Source organism: Silene latifolia, chromosome 6 (genome assembly GCF_048544455.1).
Source record: "Silene latifolia isolate original U9 population chromosome 6, ASM4854445v1, whole genome shotgun sequence".
NCBI lineage: Eukaryota > Viridiplantae > Streptophyta > Magnoliopsida > Caryophyllales > Caryophyllaceae > Silene > Silene latifolia.
Window position 1 is genome coordinate 24,408,931 of NC_133531.1, and position 17,572 is coordinate 24,426,502.

The window sequence follows — 17,572 nt, forward strand, 5'->3', positions numbered from 1 at the left end:
GCCCTATTACTATCCATAGTTAAATACAGTAATTAATTGTCCGTGTCTTACTTGCTTGGTGGTTAAATCATGAGGACTATCGGGAAAGAGTCAGGGGTTCGACTCACACTATCAACATTACTTAGTTTTTAATTGCAAAAGTATTTTTTTTAATAAGGGAAGAAGTTCGCTAGGCCCCTAAGCGACTTGGGTTAAGATCAAGGGTCCTTAAAATCAATTGTATTTTCATGCTAACTAAGATATAGTCGCTTAGCGGGAAAGCGACTTGAATACAACTCGAGCTTCAGGTATGACGTGGATCCATTTTGGGTAATAATTTTCAACAAAACCTCATTTTGATAATTTCTTTGAATTTAAGCCCTATTTTTGAAAAAAATTCACTCAAATGGGTATTCAAACTAAGGTCATGTTCCTTTGAACGTAAAATCAGCTCTTTAAGTTCATTTCAGATCTTATAAGTTCAGTTAAAATTTTTTTAGCAAAATTAAGTTTAGTTTAGTCCACAAAAAAAAAAAAAAAAAAAAGCTTAGTTAGTTCAGATTTATAAGTGCTAAAAAGTTCAGTTCAATAAAGTATAGATCTTATAAATTCAATTCAGAAAAGTTTAGCAAAATTAAGTTCAAAAGAATATGACCTAAAATAAAATAGACCTTATTAATTAAAAAATAATATACTAATTTTTTGGAATTGAATTCTTAAATTAAAAAAAGAATAGGATAATAATTAACGGTAAGTCTCGTTTAAGATGGGTGACATACTTAATCTTACTTGTTGCCTAAAATATGCCAAATTTATTGTCATATTAACTTTCACCATATTATTAATATTGACTCGCCTTAAAACTTAAAATGAACAGTCCGTCTTACTTTAGATCGCAATATCGTCTGAAACAATAAGACCTCTCACAAGTGGAAATCATATGGATGGTGGGACACCCCATGTGTTTTTTCACCCACTTCCTAAATGAGTATTTTGTCAGAGAAAACGGTTCATCTTATTATTTCAGACGAATCTTGCGGTTTGAAATAAGAATTTGTCTAAAATGAATAATGTACATTTTAATTGTGATTAATTAATGTTGAAGAGGTGAGAAGCCAAAAGGACGTGACCTAACAATTACCACCAAACAGTCAACCAACAACTTCTTTATTTACACCACACAATTACCACCAAGTCACCAACCACCTACCCCTTTATTTACCACCGGCATCTCACGCTATTCCTCAAAATCTCTAGATCTGAGAGTTTACCACCAAGTAACTTAGTACTGTAAAAACAATGAGGAGCAGCAAGAATCCCACAACATCATCGAAATTGCCGTATATTCCACCTGAAATTTTGATTCAGATTTTCCCAAAATTACCGGCGAAAACCCTATTACGATTCAGGTGCGTATGTAAATCTTGGCATTCCATTATCGATAACCCTGATTTCGTTCACATGCATTTCCAACATTCCCCAATCAATTCTGAAAATAATACGAGTAATAAATTATTGTTAGCCTTTGAGGGTATGGGATGCTCTGGAAGTGTAGGTTGTGTGTTGACAGTTCGTGATGTTCAAACTCTTGCTAAAGTTGATCACATTTTTAGAACACATTTTGAAAAGTATCGTATTTTAGGTAGCTGTAATGGCTTGCTTTTAGTGGCACTATATGCTCCTGAGGGTCACCTTAAAGAATTGAGATTGTGGAACCCTTGTATTCGCAAATCCTTGATATTACCTATTTGCCCACTTAGCTCTTATTGGTTCGAGGGCCATGATTGGTATGTGTTTGGGTTCGCCCCTCATACTCAGGATTATAAAGTGGTTGGGTTCGACCCTGATACTCTGGATGTAGAAGATGGAAAGATGTATTTTGCAGTTTATACACTCAGTAATCAACAATGGGCCGTCCGAAAAGATCCCCTCAATGTCCCTATTCTCAACCGTTCTAATAGGCATGAGCTATTTGACTATGTATCAACTGCTGTTTTCTTTCGAGGTGCAGCACACTGGCTTGGAAAAATTGATAACCAAAGACATGCATTTACTCATCTTGCTTCCTTTGACTTTGATCACGAAAAATTAACCTTATTGGAACTGCCATTTACTTGCGAAGAGAGTGGCACCTTGAGGTTTCTGTTTCTTCTTCGGGGGTCGCTAGCTGTTTTCAGTATTTCTGAAGTAACTTCCAGCATATGGATGCTAGACCTGGACAACCAAAGGAGGCCGTGGACTCTATGGTTTTCAGGGAAATCAACTCAGGATGGTTATGAAGCATTCGAGTTGTGCTCTGCTAATCTTGAAAAGGCCAGGCTCGTTAACCTTACCCAGGAAAAAGAAGCAAAGGATCGATTGACCAAGGTGTTCTATTGTGAGAATGGTGGCGGCTATTTAGTTTGCGGGAATAAGGCTTATGATATAGCTAGTGGCCAAGTACAACCGTTCAAAAGATATATGAGCTCTCATTTAAAGCTGGAGAAGTATTGGGAGAACTTGGTTTTGTTCAAAGGATATGGAGCCCGTGATTTGAGGTCCTTCCCATGAATAAGAGAGCTCTGGCTGTTAGTTAACCAACCTTGAATGTATCAATTGTGATGATGCCTCTTGCTCTTTGAGAAGCTAGAATTCGTGTTATTTCTATCATGTTGCCTTAGCTTCTTTTTCCAAGGCAGTGTATGTCTTGAATCTTTCAGATACATGTTTACATTATGGTATGCATAGGTACTTTTGCCTTCGCTTCTTTTTCCTTCGTGTGTTGATTTCTAATAGAATGTTTCACCCATTTTCACAATTAAACAGCTGCGTATGTTAAAACCAATTCTGAATATTTGCTGCATATGCTGTAGCTCTGTGATTTATATGAAACTGGCTGTCATTATTGAGAGTTAACATGAAGTCCGATAAATTGCTGTACATTTGCGAAATTTTCTTATGTGAATGAATGTGCATACATGCTGAGTTGTTATGATTGTTCCCTGCATATCTAAGTTGCAAATGACTGTTTGAAGTTTCACAACTTGTATATGAGGCAATTCGTCTGCAAGGGGCTTTTGTTTTTTGAAGTTTATTTATTGTGAGTGTGCCTTCTCCTTACAATGGAAAAAGAGCAATAGGAAGTGTCGAAGTGAGAGTTACGAGAGTGTGAGTATATAACCTCTGGTCAGCAATGTTTTAGCTCAAAGTGTGCACATCAAACTAGTCATTGCGGCTATTTAACCAAAATAAACCATTTATACAAAACATTTTCTTCAGGTTTGTTTGTAGCTTGTGGTTTAATTCAAAACCTGCTCTGCTCGGCTAATTCATCGGTTTGTGTGATCTACTTGATTCATGTTTTTTTGAAGAGAAATGAAAAAACCCATGCTACTTCACCCTTGCACATTTCCTATCTCTTTGGAGTTGTCTATTTAGATGTGCATTTGGATTTGCTTTTCGTAGAAAGGATTAAGTAGTTGCAACAGTGAGTGTTGCAGTTTAGACACTCGGTGATCGACTATTGTTAGTTTGTTACTGCTTGCTTGATTTATTGGTTGCCTTTGAGAAGACCCTCTGTTGGCAGTTACTACTCTTCTTCTTGCTGTTCCATTAGCTTGAATTACTTTTCGTTCTATCATAATGTTGTGTTGGTCATAAACCATCCCCCTCCAATTCCAACACCGCTTTTTTAGGTTGATATTTATTGCGTCTTTTTCAATTTATGTTTCCAAGACGTCCAAGTAATGATGTTTTTAAAATGTTCAAGCCGTACCCAAACGGGGAAACGGGTATTCAAAGTTATTCTATAACGATTTATAAGAGGGTAGACGAGAACTATTTTTGTTGTGGGACGGAGTTGTTAACACAAAGCTAAAACTCTACATTTTGGACCCCTATTTCTGTAGTGGTGTATTTAAGATCACAAATTCTCAAGTTTTTGTGATTCTACAATTTCATTCCTTGCCAGAAAACATATTTTGTTTTTTTTCTATGGCATTTTCGCTATATTAATCAATTTTAGTCCATTTTCTTGTTAAATTGAGGCTATTGAGCTTACAAGTTACGGAGCACAATTTTTCTCTTAATCATTAACCCCAAAATGACCTAAACCCGAAATAACCCGACCAACTTGACCCGAAAATGACCCCAACTAACATACTTGAAAAACACCCGAAATCCAGAACATCCCGACACGACCGGAACTAACCCGATAATAAGACATACTCGAACCTGGCCCAACCCGGTTGACCCATTTATCAGGTCAACATTAATACACGTAATACATTGAATGAGGTGAGAACTACTAATAGAAGTAGAGGTGGCAAATAGGTAATCGGGTCGGTTACGGGTCGGGTCAGTTTGGGTCAGGTCATTTCGAGTATGTCATACATTTCGGATCGGGTCGGGTCGGGTTATTTCGAGTTTCGGGTCGATTTCGAGTACCTGTTGTCGGATCACTTCGGGTCTTGTCACTTTCGAGTATGAGTCATTTTGGGTCTAGTCGTTTTCGGGTTAATGGCCAAAAGACTTTTAGTTGGTACCGGTATATAATATTAACTAGTATTGGTGTCCGGCTTCGCCCGGGCTACCGCTATTTACCATTAATTTTTTTTCATAAAATAAAATTACTTAAAGTTGCATAACCCAGAAATTTATCATTAATATATTTTTCTATGACATATCCTTAAATTACGATGAAATAAATTTTGAGACACATTCACTACTCCCCCTATTAATATTTTACTCTTATTAATAAAACAATAGTAATAACATTTCACTATTTGCCCGTAATCATTGTTACTTTCCCTACTCCCGCCGTAATTATTGTTACTGTCACTACTGCCGCATTAATATTGATTATTTCACCACTCCCGTTGTTGTTTCTACCACTTTTACTAATGCCGCTGATAATATTGTTACTTTTACTATTCAAATGAGTTATTATTATCATATAACTATATCTAACTAGTATTGGTGCCCGGCTTCGCCCGGGCTACCTCTACTTAGCATTAATTTTTTTTCATTAAATAAAATTACTTAAATTTGCATAACCTATAAATTTATCATTAATATATTTTTATAACATATCCTAAAATTACAATGAAATAAATTTTGAGACAATTCACTACTCCCGCTATTAATATTTTACTCTTATTAATGAAACAATAGTAATAATATTTCACTACTTGCCCGTAATCATTGTTACTTTCACTACTCTCGCCGTAATTATTGTTACTTTCACTATTGTCGCATTAATATTGATTATTTCACTACTCCCGTTGTTTCTACCACTCTTACTAATCTCATTGATAATATTGTTACTTTTACTATTCAAATGAGTGATTACTATCATATAACTATATCCAATGTTACTACAATTCTTTTCTGTAATGACGAAATTACTTTTACTACTTATGCATGCAATTTTAAGAGGATTATATATTTATATAAATATATTATATATATGCATTAAATCAAAACGAAAGAATTATGAAGTATTTATATATTATGGATTCTAACTTGAATTATTTATAACCTACTTATTATATTTTTATATGTTAAATAATTAACATCTCTATACATCTAATAAACTATAAAGTTTAATAAAATTGCATAGATTTTAAATTTAATATATAATTTTATGATGATAATAATTAATACCATAAGTGTGCATGTTTATACTAATTAATTATTTTATTTTAAGGAAATTGACCATCTTCTAGTCTTATATAAATATTTAGGAAAATTACCAGACATCTTCTTTCTTTTAGTTTCCATGAAATTGACCATCTTAATTAATTATTTTATTTTAAGGAAATTGACAATCTTAATTAATTATTTTATTTTAAGGAAATTGACCATGTTGGGGAAAATTACCAAGCTTCTATATAATTTAATTTTAACCCAAACTATGTAATATTTGCATTGAGATCCTTTAATCGGGTCCATCACACGGTGCTATTGATTTAAAACTATATAGTATAATTAATTTGTATAACTTTCTTTAATTATATTGAAGTCCCTTGGTTTCTGGAATTAATATATAGTATTGATGTTACTACAATTATTTTCTTTACTGACATTACTTTTACTACTTAGGCATGCAATTTTAAGAGGTTTATATATTTATATTACATGTATGCATTAAATCAAATCGAAAGAATTATGCAATATTATATATTATGGAATCTAACTTGAATTATTTATAACCTACTTATATTATATTTTTGTATGTTAAATAATTAACATCTCTATACATCTAATAAACTATAAAATTTAATAAAATTGCATAGATTTTAGGAAAATTACCAAGCATCTTCTTTCTTTTAGTCTTCTTGAAATTGACCATCTTAATTAATTATTTTATTTTAAGAAAATTGACCATGTTTTAGTCTCTTACAAATGTTTAGGAAAATTACCAAGCTTCTATATAATTTAATTTTAACCCAAACTACATAATAATTGCATTGAGATCCCTTAATCAGGTCCATCACACGGTGCTAGTGATTTAAAACTATATAGTATAATTAATTTGTATAACTTTCTTTAATTACATTAAAGTCCCTTGGTTTCTGGATTTAATATCATTGAACTCCCTATGTTTGGTGCCTGACTTCGTTCGGGCTACCTCTATTTACCGTTAAATTTTGTTTTTAATGAAATAAACTATGTTGGAGTTGTCTAACTCACACGTTTACTATTTGTACTATATTTTTCTACGGCATATCTTGTAATTATGAAGAAATGTAAAATTTATTTTCAAATTATGAGACACGTTCACTACCCCTCTATTAATATTATTACTTTCACGACATTCTTTCTTAATATCATTACGTTCACGACTCCCGTGTTTACTATTGTTTCTTTCACTAATTCCTCTATTTTTTTCTGTTAAATTCATTATTCCCGTTAATTTTATCCGGCCTATATTTAAGTAAATAAAATATTTCCTTGAGTCGATTGGTTATTTAATTGTTCATACTTTCATTGTTACCACTGTTACTTTCATTACATTCGTAGTTACTTTCACTACTCCACTATCATTATTATAACTGTCACTACTCCCACATTAATATCGTTAATTTTATTAATCTCGTTGCTGCTACTATTACTTTTACTACATTTAATTTAATGTATAATTCTATGATGATACTAATTAATTCCATAAGTGGGGCATGTTAATTTTAAGGAAAATCACTATATTCTTGTGTTTTCTAAATTTAATTACTTTAATTTAATGTAATTTCCATAAATATTCTTCATCAAGGCATCTTTATATTATACTTTTAACCAAAACTATATAATATTTACATTGAGGTCCCTTTATCAGGTCCATCACATGGTGCTATCGATTTAAAACTATATAATATAATTAATTTGTATAAATTTCTTTAATTACATTGAAGTCCTTTGGTTTCTGAATTTAATATATAGTATTGATATGACTTAGTACTTGTCGATTCCGGTCATTTTGGTCAATTTAAGTCATTTTGAATTGAGTCAATTATGGGTGGGGTCTTTCAGGTCGGCCCATCTTTGGTCGGATCAACTTTGGGTCAATCAAGGTTCGGATCGGGTCTAGATCGGGTCAATTCGAGTTTCAGGTTATAATCGGGTCAAACAAGTTCGGATCTCAGATCAACCTTATCAGGCCGGGTCAACTGTCTTAGTTCTAAATAGAAAAATAGAACTGAGAAGCCAAAGGAAGAAGGGGCCTAACAAATACTAACAATTACCACCAAGTACCCTTTATTTACCCCATACAATTACCACCAAGTCACCAACCGCCCGTTATTTACCCAATTACCACCGGCACCTCACGCTAATCCTCAAAATCTCTAGATCAAAGTTTACCCCTATTTCAGTAATAAGTAATCACCCATCCTCAATTCTTTGACGTTTATGGCGTCAGTAATTAATTGCTGTAAAAACAATATGAAGAGCAGAAATAATCTCAAAACTTCATCTCAATTGCCCTATATTTCAAAATCCAACCTCTTACCACCCGACCTTTGGACTCAGATTTTGTCAAAATTACCGGCGAAAAAACTATTAAAATTAAGGTGCGTATGTAAATTTTGGTGCTCTATTATTGATAACCCTGATTTCGCTCACATGCGAGCCCATATCAATTCTGAAAATAATGCGAGTAAGAAATTATTGGTAGCTCTCGAGGGTATGGGAAAGTCTGGAGATCAAGGATGTTTGTTGACAGTTCATGATGCTCAAACTCTTCGTACAGTCGATTACATTGTTAGAACGTATTCATACCGGTACCGTATTTTAGGTAGCTGTAATGGCTTGCTTTTAGTGGGACAATATGCTCCTCTAGGTTACCTTAATGATCAATTGAGATTGTGGAACCCTTGTATTCGCAAATCGTTGATACTTCAACCTTGCCCATTTCGCCCCTATTTGCCCGACAACCTTAGTTGCTATTTGTTCGGGTTTTCCCCTCGTAGTAAGGATTATAAAGTGGTTGCGTTTGAATTGGACGAAAGTCAGGGTAGTGAGAATGAAAAAATGTATATTGCAGTTTATACGCTGAGTAATCAACAATGGATTGTAAGAAATAAAGCCCTTAATATCAGTAATCTGAACACTAATGATATGTTTGGGCTCTTTTATTTTCTATTTACGACTGTTTACTTTCGAGGAGCAGCATACTGGCTCGGAAACAATGATAAAAGAACGAAGGCAATAACTCATATTTGTTCCTTTGATTTTGATGAGGAAAGTTTCACCTTTTTGGAACTCCCTTTTAGTTGGGACGATAGAACATGTTGGTTTCTGTTTCTTCTCGGAGAATCACTAGCGATTTTCAGTATTTCTGAGGTAACTTCCAGCATATGGGTGCTAGAACATGACAACAAAAAGGAACCATGGACTCTACGGTTTTCAGGAAAGTCAAGTTGTCGTGGTTATCTAGTATTCAGTTTGTGCGAAATAAAATTTCAAAAGGTATTCTATTGTGGGAGTGATGGTGGCTATTTTGTTTGCGGGAACAAGGCTTATTATATAGCTAGTGGCCAAGTGGAGCCATTCAAAAGACCAATGAAGTCTCATTTAAACTTGGAAACGTATTCTGAGAGCTTGGTGTTGATCAAAGGAGACGGAGCCCATGATTTGAGGTCCTTCCCATGATCAATTGCTATAATGCGTCTTGCTCTTTGAGAAGCTAGAATTCGTGTTATTCCTTGGCATTTCTTGGCTGTGTATGGCAGTCACTACTATTCTTCTTGCGGTTCCATCAGCTTGAATTACTGTTAGTTCTATCATAATGTTGTTAGTTTGTTACTGCTACGCTTTATTCATTCTTGGTTTTTCCAACAATAATCTTTATGTTTTTTTGCAGCACAAAGGTAAAGGCCATTGTTACGGCCGTGTTGTTGTTTGGCTTTAAAGTTTCTCGTTTTATTGTTGTTGGCTATAAACCATCCCCCTCGAATTTCAACACCGCTTTTTTAGGCTGACGATGTTTTGTGCGTCTTTTTCAATTTTGGTTTCCAAGACGTCCAAGTAATAATGTTTGCCTGTTTGGTATTTAAAGTTAATTCTATATCGACTTATAAGAGGGTTGATGAGAACTATCTTTGTTGTGGGACTAAAGTTATTACTGCTTCGCTTCATTCATTATGGGTGAAGTGTTCGCAAATCGCATCACAAAGCTAAAACTCTACATTTTCGACCCTTATTTCCGCGGTGGTGTAATTAAGATACTCAAGTTCTTGTGATTCATCAATGTCATTCCTTGCTAGATGCTCCGTAAATCATTTTTTTTTCTTTCGTTAACGGCATTTTTTCTATGGCATTTCCGCTATATTAAATCAATTTTAGTCCATTTTCTTGTTAAATTGAGGCTATTGAGGTTACAAGTAGTACGTTTTGCACATCTATTGTTACAATCTTTTTCTTGTTAGGTTTTAATGTCTTTCGTTTTATTGTTTTTTATCATAAATTCATAATTGCCTCTGGCAAACAAAATTGTGCACTAACTTCTTGATGTTAAACAGTAATTCAAACCACTCACATATTGAGTATATACACTTATCCAAGCACACAAATTCTCATTTAATCATGGTTCGAATATATTTATACCTCTCTTTTATAAGACTGTCCTATGACATAGGACTAACCCAAATTAAGAATGGCCCAAATTTAACATATATTTATATTTTATTTTGCAATTAAATAATTTAATAATGAAATCTACTTTATACTCCATTACCATTTTTATCCGTCTAGACCCGGCAAAACTGATCTGCTCGAATGACCCTGACACAAATAACAGGACCCAACAACCGTACTCGAATCCGAATTAATCTGACTCAATATAACTCGACCCGAATGTTTATTATTGTTGGGAGTAAAAAATTTCCATAAATAACTTAATATAATTGACCTGAAACCGATGAAATGACCTGGTTGACCAACCCGACCCGACTCAAACTCTCAACAACCTGAAATTGACCCTCCCGAACCGGCCCCGGGTAACCTGTTTGCTAGGTCTAATTGTCACTTTCGTTATTTTTACGTACCAAAATAGGATTTGAGCCGTCGAGAGGAAATAGAGAGGACCTACTCTCCCTTATTTACAACACAGGTACGCCCTAATCGTTCATCCTCAAGTTAGTGCTGCGAAAACAATGAAGAGTCCCTCAAGTTCATCAAAATTGATCAATAATTCGGAATTCAAGTACTTACCACCCGAAATTTGGACTCAGATTTTGTCAAAATTCTCGGCGAAAACCCTATTAAAATTCAGATGCGTATGTAAATATTGGCGTTCCGTTATTGATAACCCAGATTTCGTTCACATTCATTTCCAACATTATCATATCAATTCTGAAAATAATGCGAGTAATAAATTATTGGTAGCCCTGGAGGGTATGGGATCCTCTGGAGATCAAGGGTGTCTGTTGACGGTTCGTGATGCTAAAACTCTAGGTAAAATCGAGAGCATTTTGTTTAAAATACATTCGTACAGGTACCGTCTTATAGGTAGCTGTAATGGCTTGCTTTTAGTGGGACGATCTCGTTATACACGATCTCGTTATACACGTGACCCGGAAGAATTGAGATTGTGGAACCCTTGTATTCGCAAATCCTTGATACTTCCTACTTGCCCACTTTGCCCACTTCGCACATACTTGATGAAGGACCGAAGTTGGTGTTTGTTTGGGTTTGCCCCTGATAGTAAGGATTATAAACTGGTTGCCTTTGGATTTGACAATTGTCAGGCTAAAGATATTGAACAAATATACTATTTGTTCGACTCTGCCCGTGATAGTATGGATTATAAAATGAATTTTGCAGTTTTTACTCACAGTAATCAACAATGGACCGTCAGAAATGATCCCCTCAATGTCCGTTTTCTGAACAATAATATTAGTATGTTTCGATCTCTATCAACTGCTGTTTTCTTTGGAGGTGGGGCACACTGGCTTGGAAAAATTGATCAAAAAAGGATTGCATTTACTCATCTTGGTTCCTTTGACTTTGATCAAGAAAAAATAACCTTATTGGAACTGCCATTTACTTGCGTAGAAGAAGGCTCCTTAAGGTTTCTTTTTCTTTTTCGGGGGTCGCTAGCCGTTTTCAGTATTTCTGAGGTAAGTTCCAACATATGGGTGCTAGAACAGGACAACCAAAAGGGGCCGTGGACTCTATGGTTTTCAGGGAAATCAAGTGAGGATAGTTATGATGTATTCGAGTTGTGCCATTATAAGCTTCAGAAGGTGTTCTATTGCGAGAGTGATGGTGGCTATTTAGTTTGCGGGAACTGGGCTTATAATATAGCTAGTGGTCAAGTACAGCTGTTGAAAAGATATATGAGCTCTCATTTAAAACTGGAAACGTATTCGGAGAGCTTGGTGTTGTCCAAAGGATACGGAGCCCGTGATTTGAGGTCCTTCCCATGAGTAAGAGAATTTGCCATAGCTTCTTTTTTTCTTGGCCTTTTGTTGGCTGTGTATGCCTTAAATTCCTCAGATACGAGTTTACATTATAGTATGCTTAGATATTTTTGTTTTTAAAATTTCTAATTTCTTCATCATTAAACAACTAGCGATGTTAAAATGGCGGTATTGCATATTTGCTGCAGCTCTGGGATTATATATGAATCACCTTGTCATTCTTGAGAATTAGCGTGATGCATGTCAGATAAATTGTTGTGCATCTGCGAAACTTTTCTTATATAAATGAGCATACATGAGTAGTAGTATGAGTTTAAATATTGGTACGAGTGATCTGAATTGGTTACTTGAGATGGTCTTTGTAAATCATTTTGACATGTTTGCAGGGAAATAAATAGGAATTTATAAGATTGTGATTGTTCTTTTCAACTCTAAGTTGCAAATGACGGTTTGAAGTTTTACATTTTTTATAATATACTAAAACTTGGGAGAGACGGTCTTTCAATAAGTTATTAAGAGACAAGGTGATAAGGGGGAAAAGATCAATATGAAGCAAGAGCTAAGAGAGTTTGGGTACACAGCCTCTGGTAAGCAAGGTTTTTTCTTCGGAAGTAAATAGTTAAGTTGGCGTTATTGTCGTCTTATATTCAGTGGTCACCTCATTGACAGTATCGTTATATTAGGGAGGAATGTAGCAGGTCAGCTGATAAGGTTTTTTTTATGGGAAATGATAAATACAACCCCACTGGGTTGTATTTAATCATTTAATACCCTCCTATATTTGGCATTAATTTTGAAATTAGAGAGTAAATTACACATAAATCAATGCAATTAATGCATATATTAACTATTTAATTCCTCTTTTAGTTGCTTAAATACAAGTTGTATTTACCATTACCCTTTTTTATTTAGAGTGATACACTGATACACACCCATATGTCAGAGTTTAAACGGTGCGCCATCAAACTAGTCATTGTGGCAATTCGACCAAAAAATAACTTTTTAAATAAAAAAAAATTCTTGAGGTTTTTTTTTTTTTTTTTTTGACAAGTGGAAATATATATTTAAGACCTAGCCACATTCGCTAACCTATGGGCTACTACATTACATGAACGATTAACATACAGTTCATAGACTATACATCTGAGGTAGTACCTCTTATTGTTTATTTTCTGAGTTTTATTTTAAAGTTTTTGAGTTCTGCTTTAGTATAAAGTTTTTGAGCACATTTACTAAAACATTATACTAAAAAAATATAATATTGCTCAAAAACTATATTTATAAATGTAATATGCTCAGAAAAAATGTGTATATGCTCAAAAACTACAAGGTCTGAGGTACTACCTTAGATGCGTAATCCTTTTTCTCATTAACACATGAAACTGAAAAACAATTAAAAGATTTAGCTATATCTAAAATGTCACCAACTATAATCTGCGTAAGGTGATTAGATGGTTGTCCTTCAACAATCTGAGTGAGAATCGTAGTACAATCCGAAGCAATATGGATGTGTAGATATTTCATGTTCCAAGTCCATTTGAGGATCTCCAAAATACCCCTCCCTTCTGCCTGTTCTGGGCTTTGTGCAAGGGTGGATACACAGAACTCAGACTTGCTACCGTCAGGCAGTAGACAAACCCAGCCAATACCCGTGTGAAGGCTATCCGTCCAAGAAGCATCAACCTTGACTTGAACTTTATTGCACATACTTAGAGAACCTAAAATAGGAAAATGTTGCCCTTGTCTTAGTTGTGTTTGTAGATCCTGTGCTTCCAAATCCGCCCCCAAATGCATGAAACCCGGAGGAGCTTGGCATTTCTGACTTCTTAAATGTTGTTTGGCAGCAAGCTCATTGTTAAAGCTAGTCTTTACTAGCTTTGAATAAATTGATGTTCCTTACCTTCCAAATGGTCCATAAAGTACATAAGAAAGAAGTAACACCATAGCAATTGTCTTTGTCTTTTAGAAGGAAAAGAAACCAGTTCATTATCCATATCTTGACATTAATAAAAGCACAATTGTCCACTCGTATACCAAGGACACTTCCCATCCATAGCCTACTAGCGACATGACAATCCCTAAACAAATGTTCTAATGTTTCAACCGCGTCACATGAATCGTCCAAAGAGCAACTGGTACAGTATGTCTGAATATTCCGTCTAGCAAGCTCACACCCAATTGGTAGCGTATCAGTTAAAATTTTCCATAACAAAATTGACCATACTTTAGGGCCTGGTAAATTCCACAATTTCTTTTGGACAAAGCACCTATACTCCGGCCCTAACCTAGTCAAATCCTTAGTAGATGCATTCAAATTCCAATGATTCTGTTTTGCCCTAAAATACGCAGCCTTTACCATATAAGAGGCCGTCTTAGATCCCTTCCAATACAAATAGTCGTCAACTCTTCTCACAGGGAGTGGGATAGCAAGAATTCGTCGTGCCCATGAGATATGGAAGTAACTTAAAATGCATTCCTCGTTCCAACAGAAAAGAGAGTCATTTATAAGATGTCTAACCTGTAAATTGATCAAATTAGGCTCACCTTGAAGCATTGCCGGGTCCTTGGGGATTGGGCTTTCACCATCGACCCACTTTGTAGACCAAACATTAAGCTTGCAATCAGACCCCAGCCTCCAAGCACAATCTTCCCAAATCAAATCCATTCCCCAATCAATACTTCGGCCACCCCAAGAAGCAGAAGGCCGCTTTACTCTAGTAGTAGTACAAAACACTGACTGTTGAAAACCATACTTGCGTCCCAAAGTCAAATGAATAAGGGAATTCGGTTCAGAAATAATACGCCAAGCAGTTTTAGCCAACAAAGCTTGATTGAGACATCTAGTATTTCTTATTCCAAGGCCTCCAAGACACTTTGGTTGACTCAGAAAAGTTTTACTACATCAACTAATAGGTTTGCCTGACCGGCATCCCGCCCACCAAAAATGTGATAACATAGAATCAAGTTTCTTAGTCACACTTACCGACATTTTGAATACCGATAGAAAATAAATGGAGAGAGAAGACAAGACTGACGAAATAAGCATTAGCCTACCAGCTGGAGAAAGTAGAAGACCATTCCAAGCCGAAATTCTCTTTTCAACTTTCTCAATGAGAAAGTTAAAAATACATCTCTTCGAAGTTTTTTCAAGTGAATTACTAACGTCCGAGGGTAAACCCAGATAAATGCCAAGAGAGTTAGAAACTGGCGCCTTAAACAAACCCATGCAAGCTTTAGCGAATGCCATAGTCGAACTCGGGCTAATGAGAAGAGCAGATTTAGCTTGATTGATAAACTGACCAGAAGTTTTACAATAGTTACATAGAATATCAGAAAGTACCTCACATCCCGTCTTATTACTTTCCACAAAGAAGACCGAGTCATCAACAAATAAGAGATGAGAAATAGCCATACCCCCTCTAGATAACGATACTCCGCGCAAAGTCTTCATAGTCGTAGTTTTTTGAATATTTTGAGATAGTAACTCCGTGCATAAAACAAATAAATATGGCGATAAAGGGTCACCTTGCGTTAAACCGCATCTAGGTTCTACTGAAGATGTTGGAACACCATTAATAAGAATTTCATAAGAGACCGTTGTGATACAATTCATAATAAGAGTAATCAAGTTGTCCGGGAACTCCATCTTCATCAACGTCATCTTTATAAAATTCCAGTCCAATCTATCATATGCTTTACTCATATCAGCCTTAAAAGCCATCCTAGGCAACTTTCCCGAGGAAACAGAAATATTGTGAATTATTTCATGGGAAATTAAGATATTATCCGTAATACAACGTCCCGGTACAAAAGCATTCTGAAAAGGGCCAACTAACTTTCCCATGAAACCTTTCAACGTATTTGTAATACATTTAGTTACTATCTTCATAATGACATTACATAAACTAATAGGCCGGTAATTATCCACCCCTTCTGGATTTGTACATTTCGGAATTAGTGTAATAAAAGTCTTATTCCATTGACGTGGTACCTCTCCGGAATTGAGCGTTTGTAATACAGCAGATACCACATCGTGTTTAATGAAATGCCAACACCATTGATAAAACAATGCTGGGAATCCATCAGGTCCGGGAGATTTAAGTGACCCAAGGTGAAAAACTGCCTTTCGAACTTCCTTCTTTGTAAATAAACTACCAAGACTATCCTTGTCATCATCAGTTTAAAAAAACTTTATCAATGTAAAAGAAGTCCTGATATTGTAACTTATAATCATCCAAAGAAATGAGAGGTGTAGTAGCATGATAGATATCCTTATAATGATTAACAAAAGCTACCTCAATCTCATTTCTCTCAAAAAACCAATCCCCATGAATAGATTCAATACCAAATATATGATTTTTACCTGCTCTAGCTTTAACACAATTGAAGAAATATTTAGAGCATGTATCTCCTTCTGTAGCCCATTTCAGCTTAGCTCGTTGTTTCCAATAAACAGCTAAATTCCTAGAATATTCAGTTACCCCACTTCTTAGAGCATCAAAAGTGGAATGATCTCCAGATTGAACTGCGTCGTCCATAGCTGATGTAAGGTCTTTATCAAAATCTGTCCATTGTTTATTCCATTCTTTCCGCTTATTTAAAGACCATATCCTCATTACATTCTTTGTCAAGTTCAGTTTTTTCCCCAAAATAGTAACCTGACAACCGTACCAAGATCTTTGCCAGTTGCCTCTAATAAACTGTAAACATTCAGGGTAATTAAAATTCCATGCTTCAATCTTATATGGCCTTCTCCCACTACTTCGTATAAGATCAGAGTCAAAAATTATTGGTGCATGGTAGGAGATTTGAATAGGAAAATGTAAAATACCCGTATTTGGAAAAAGAACTTGCCAATTAGGAGAGCCATAACCCTTATCAAGTCTTTCATTGATCCTTTTCCCCAAACCTCTATTGTTGCACCATGTAAATTTCGGACCTTTGAAAGGAATATCCATAAGACAATGTTGAGTTTTCCATTTTCGAAAACATTGTACTCCATCAATAACACCAACTCGCCCACCCCATTTATCAATTTGATACTCGATTTGATTGAAGTGACCAAGTAAAAGGAAAGGGTCAGAGAAAGTATCCATCCATGTTGATAGCTCATTCCAAACATCTCCTCGTAGATGCGTTTTTGGTTCACCATAGACAAGACACAGATACCAACAACGAACACTACACTGCTTAGTTTTAACAATAATAAAGTTCTGACATACATAGATACACGAGAAAACAGACGGATCCCTAAAACCTAGCCATAAACCACCCTTGGTACCTTGGGCATCTATTCCCAAGCTATGACAAAATCCTAGATGACGAAACAGGGGGTCAACAAAAGATATACTACACTTAGTTTCTGACAGAAAAACAAAATCAAAATAAGAAGACGATAAGATCGCTCTAGCCTTAGGAATAGTAGGGGCGAGCTGATCATTTAAACCCCTACAATTCCAAGATAAACCCTTCATGGGTTGGAAGGAAGTTGAGTGAGGTCAACTCCCGCAACACCCGAATCAGAGGAACTTGCAGAAGACGACCCCAACTCATCCTCTTGGATACAAATTCTAAAAGCAGCTCTTTCACAAATCCTACCACAATCCAAAGTCATTGGTGGCAAATTTTCAGCAATAATCGCCAATCCTTTTGGTGTAACCGGATCTGAACAGTAATCTGAGCACTTTGATTCAGCT

At 35.4% G+C, this 17,572-nt stretch overlaps 4 protein-coding genes across 4 annotated transcripts; 3 read left to right on the forward strand and 1 right to left on the reverse strand.

The window, feature by feature from the left end:
- Positions 1 to 1,278: 1,278 nt before the first annotated feature.
- Positions 1,279 to 2,529, forward strand: LOC141587832 (putative F-box protein At5g47300). Its single transcript, XM_074409299.1, has one exon. It carries the CDS (start codon positions 1,279 to 1,281, stop codon positions 2,527 to 2,529), a length of 1,251 nt encoding a protein of 416 aa, XP_074265400.1.
- A 5,547-nt stretch (positions 2,530 to 8,076) lies between these two features.
- Positions 8,077 to 9,105, forward strand: LOC141587834 (putative F-box/kelch-repeat protein At3g22730). Its single transcript, XM_074409300.1, has one exon. It carries the CDS (start codon positions 8,077 to 8,079, stop codon positions 9,103 to 9,105), a length of 1,029 nt encoding a protein of 342 aa, XP_074265401.1.
- Positions 9,106 to 10,607: 1,502 nt separating this feature from the next.
- On the forward strand, positions 10,608 to 11,882 carry LOC141587835 (F-box/kelch-repeat protein At3g06240-like). The gene has a single exon (XM_074409301.1). The coding sequence runs from the start codon at positions 10,608 to 10,610 to the stop codon at positions 11,880 to 11,882; it is 1,275 nt and encodes a 424-aa protein (XP_074265402.1).
- Positions 11,883 to 13,737: 1,855 nt separating this feature from the next.
- On the reverse strand, positions 13,738 to 17,350 carry LOC141587836 (uncharacterized). Its single transcript, XM_074409302.1, has 3 exons — positions 16,172 to 17,350; positions 14,860 to 16,041; positions 13,738 to 14,748 (listed from the first exon to the last, which is right to left on the reverse strand). The coding sequence occupies exons 1-3, from the start codon at positions 17,348 to 17,350 to the stop codon at positions 13,738 to 13,740; spliced, it is 3,372 nt and encodes a 1,123-aa protein (XP_074265403.1).
- Between the last annotated feature and the right edge of the window lie 222 nt (positions 17,351 to 17,572).

Coding starts and splice junctions, on each gene's coding strand:
- LOC141587832 (XM_074409299.1), top strand. CDS start 1,279: ATGAGGAGCAGCAAGAATCCCACAACATCATCGAAATTGCCGTATATT.
- LOC141587834 (XM_074409300.1), top strand. CDS start 8,077: ATGCGAGCCCATATCAATTCTGAAAATAATGCGAGTAAGAAATTATTG.
- LOC141587835 (XM_074409301.1), top strand. CDS start 10,608: ATGAAGAGTCCCTCAAGTTCATCAAAATTGATCAATAATTCGGAATTC.
- LOC141587836 (XM_074409302.1), bottom strand. CDS start 17,350: ATGAAGGGTTTATCTTGGAATTGTAGGGGTTTAAATGATCAGCTCGCC. Junction 16,042..16,171: donor TTGAGAGAAATGAGATTGAG/GTAGCTTTTGTT, acceptor GATGATGACAAG/GATAGTCTTGGTAGTTTATT. Junction 14,749..14,859: donor TATCGGTATTCAAAATGTCG/GTAAGTGTGACT, acceptor AGTCAACCAAAG/TGTCTTGGAGGCCTTGGAAT.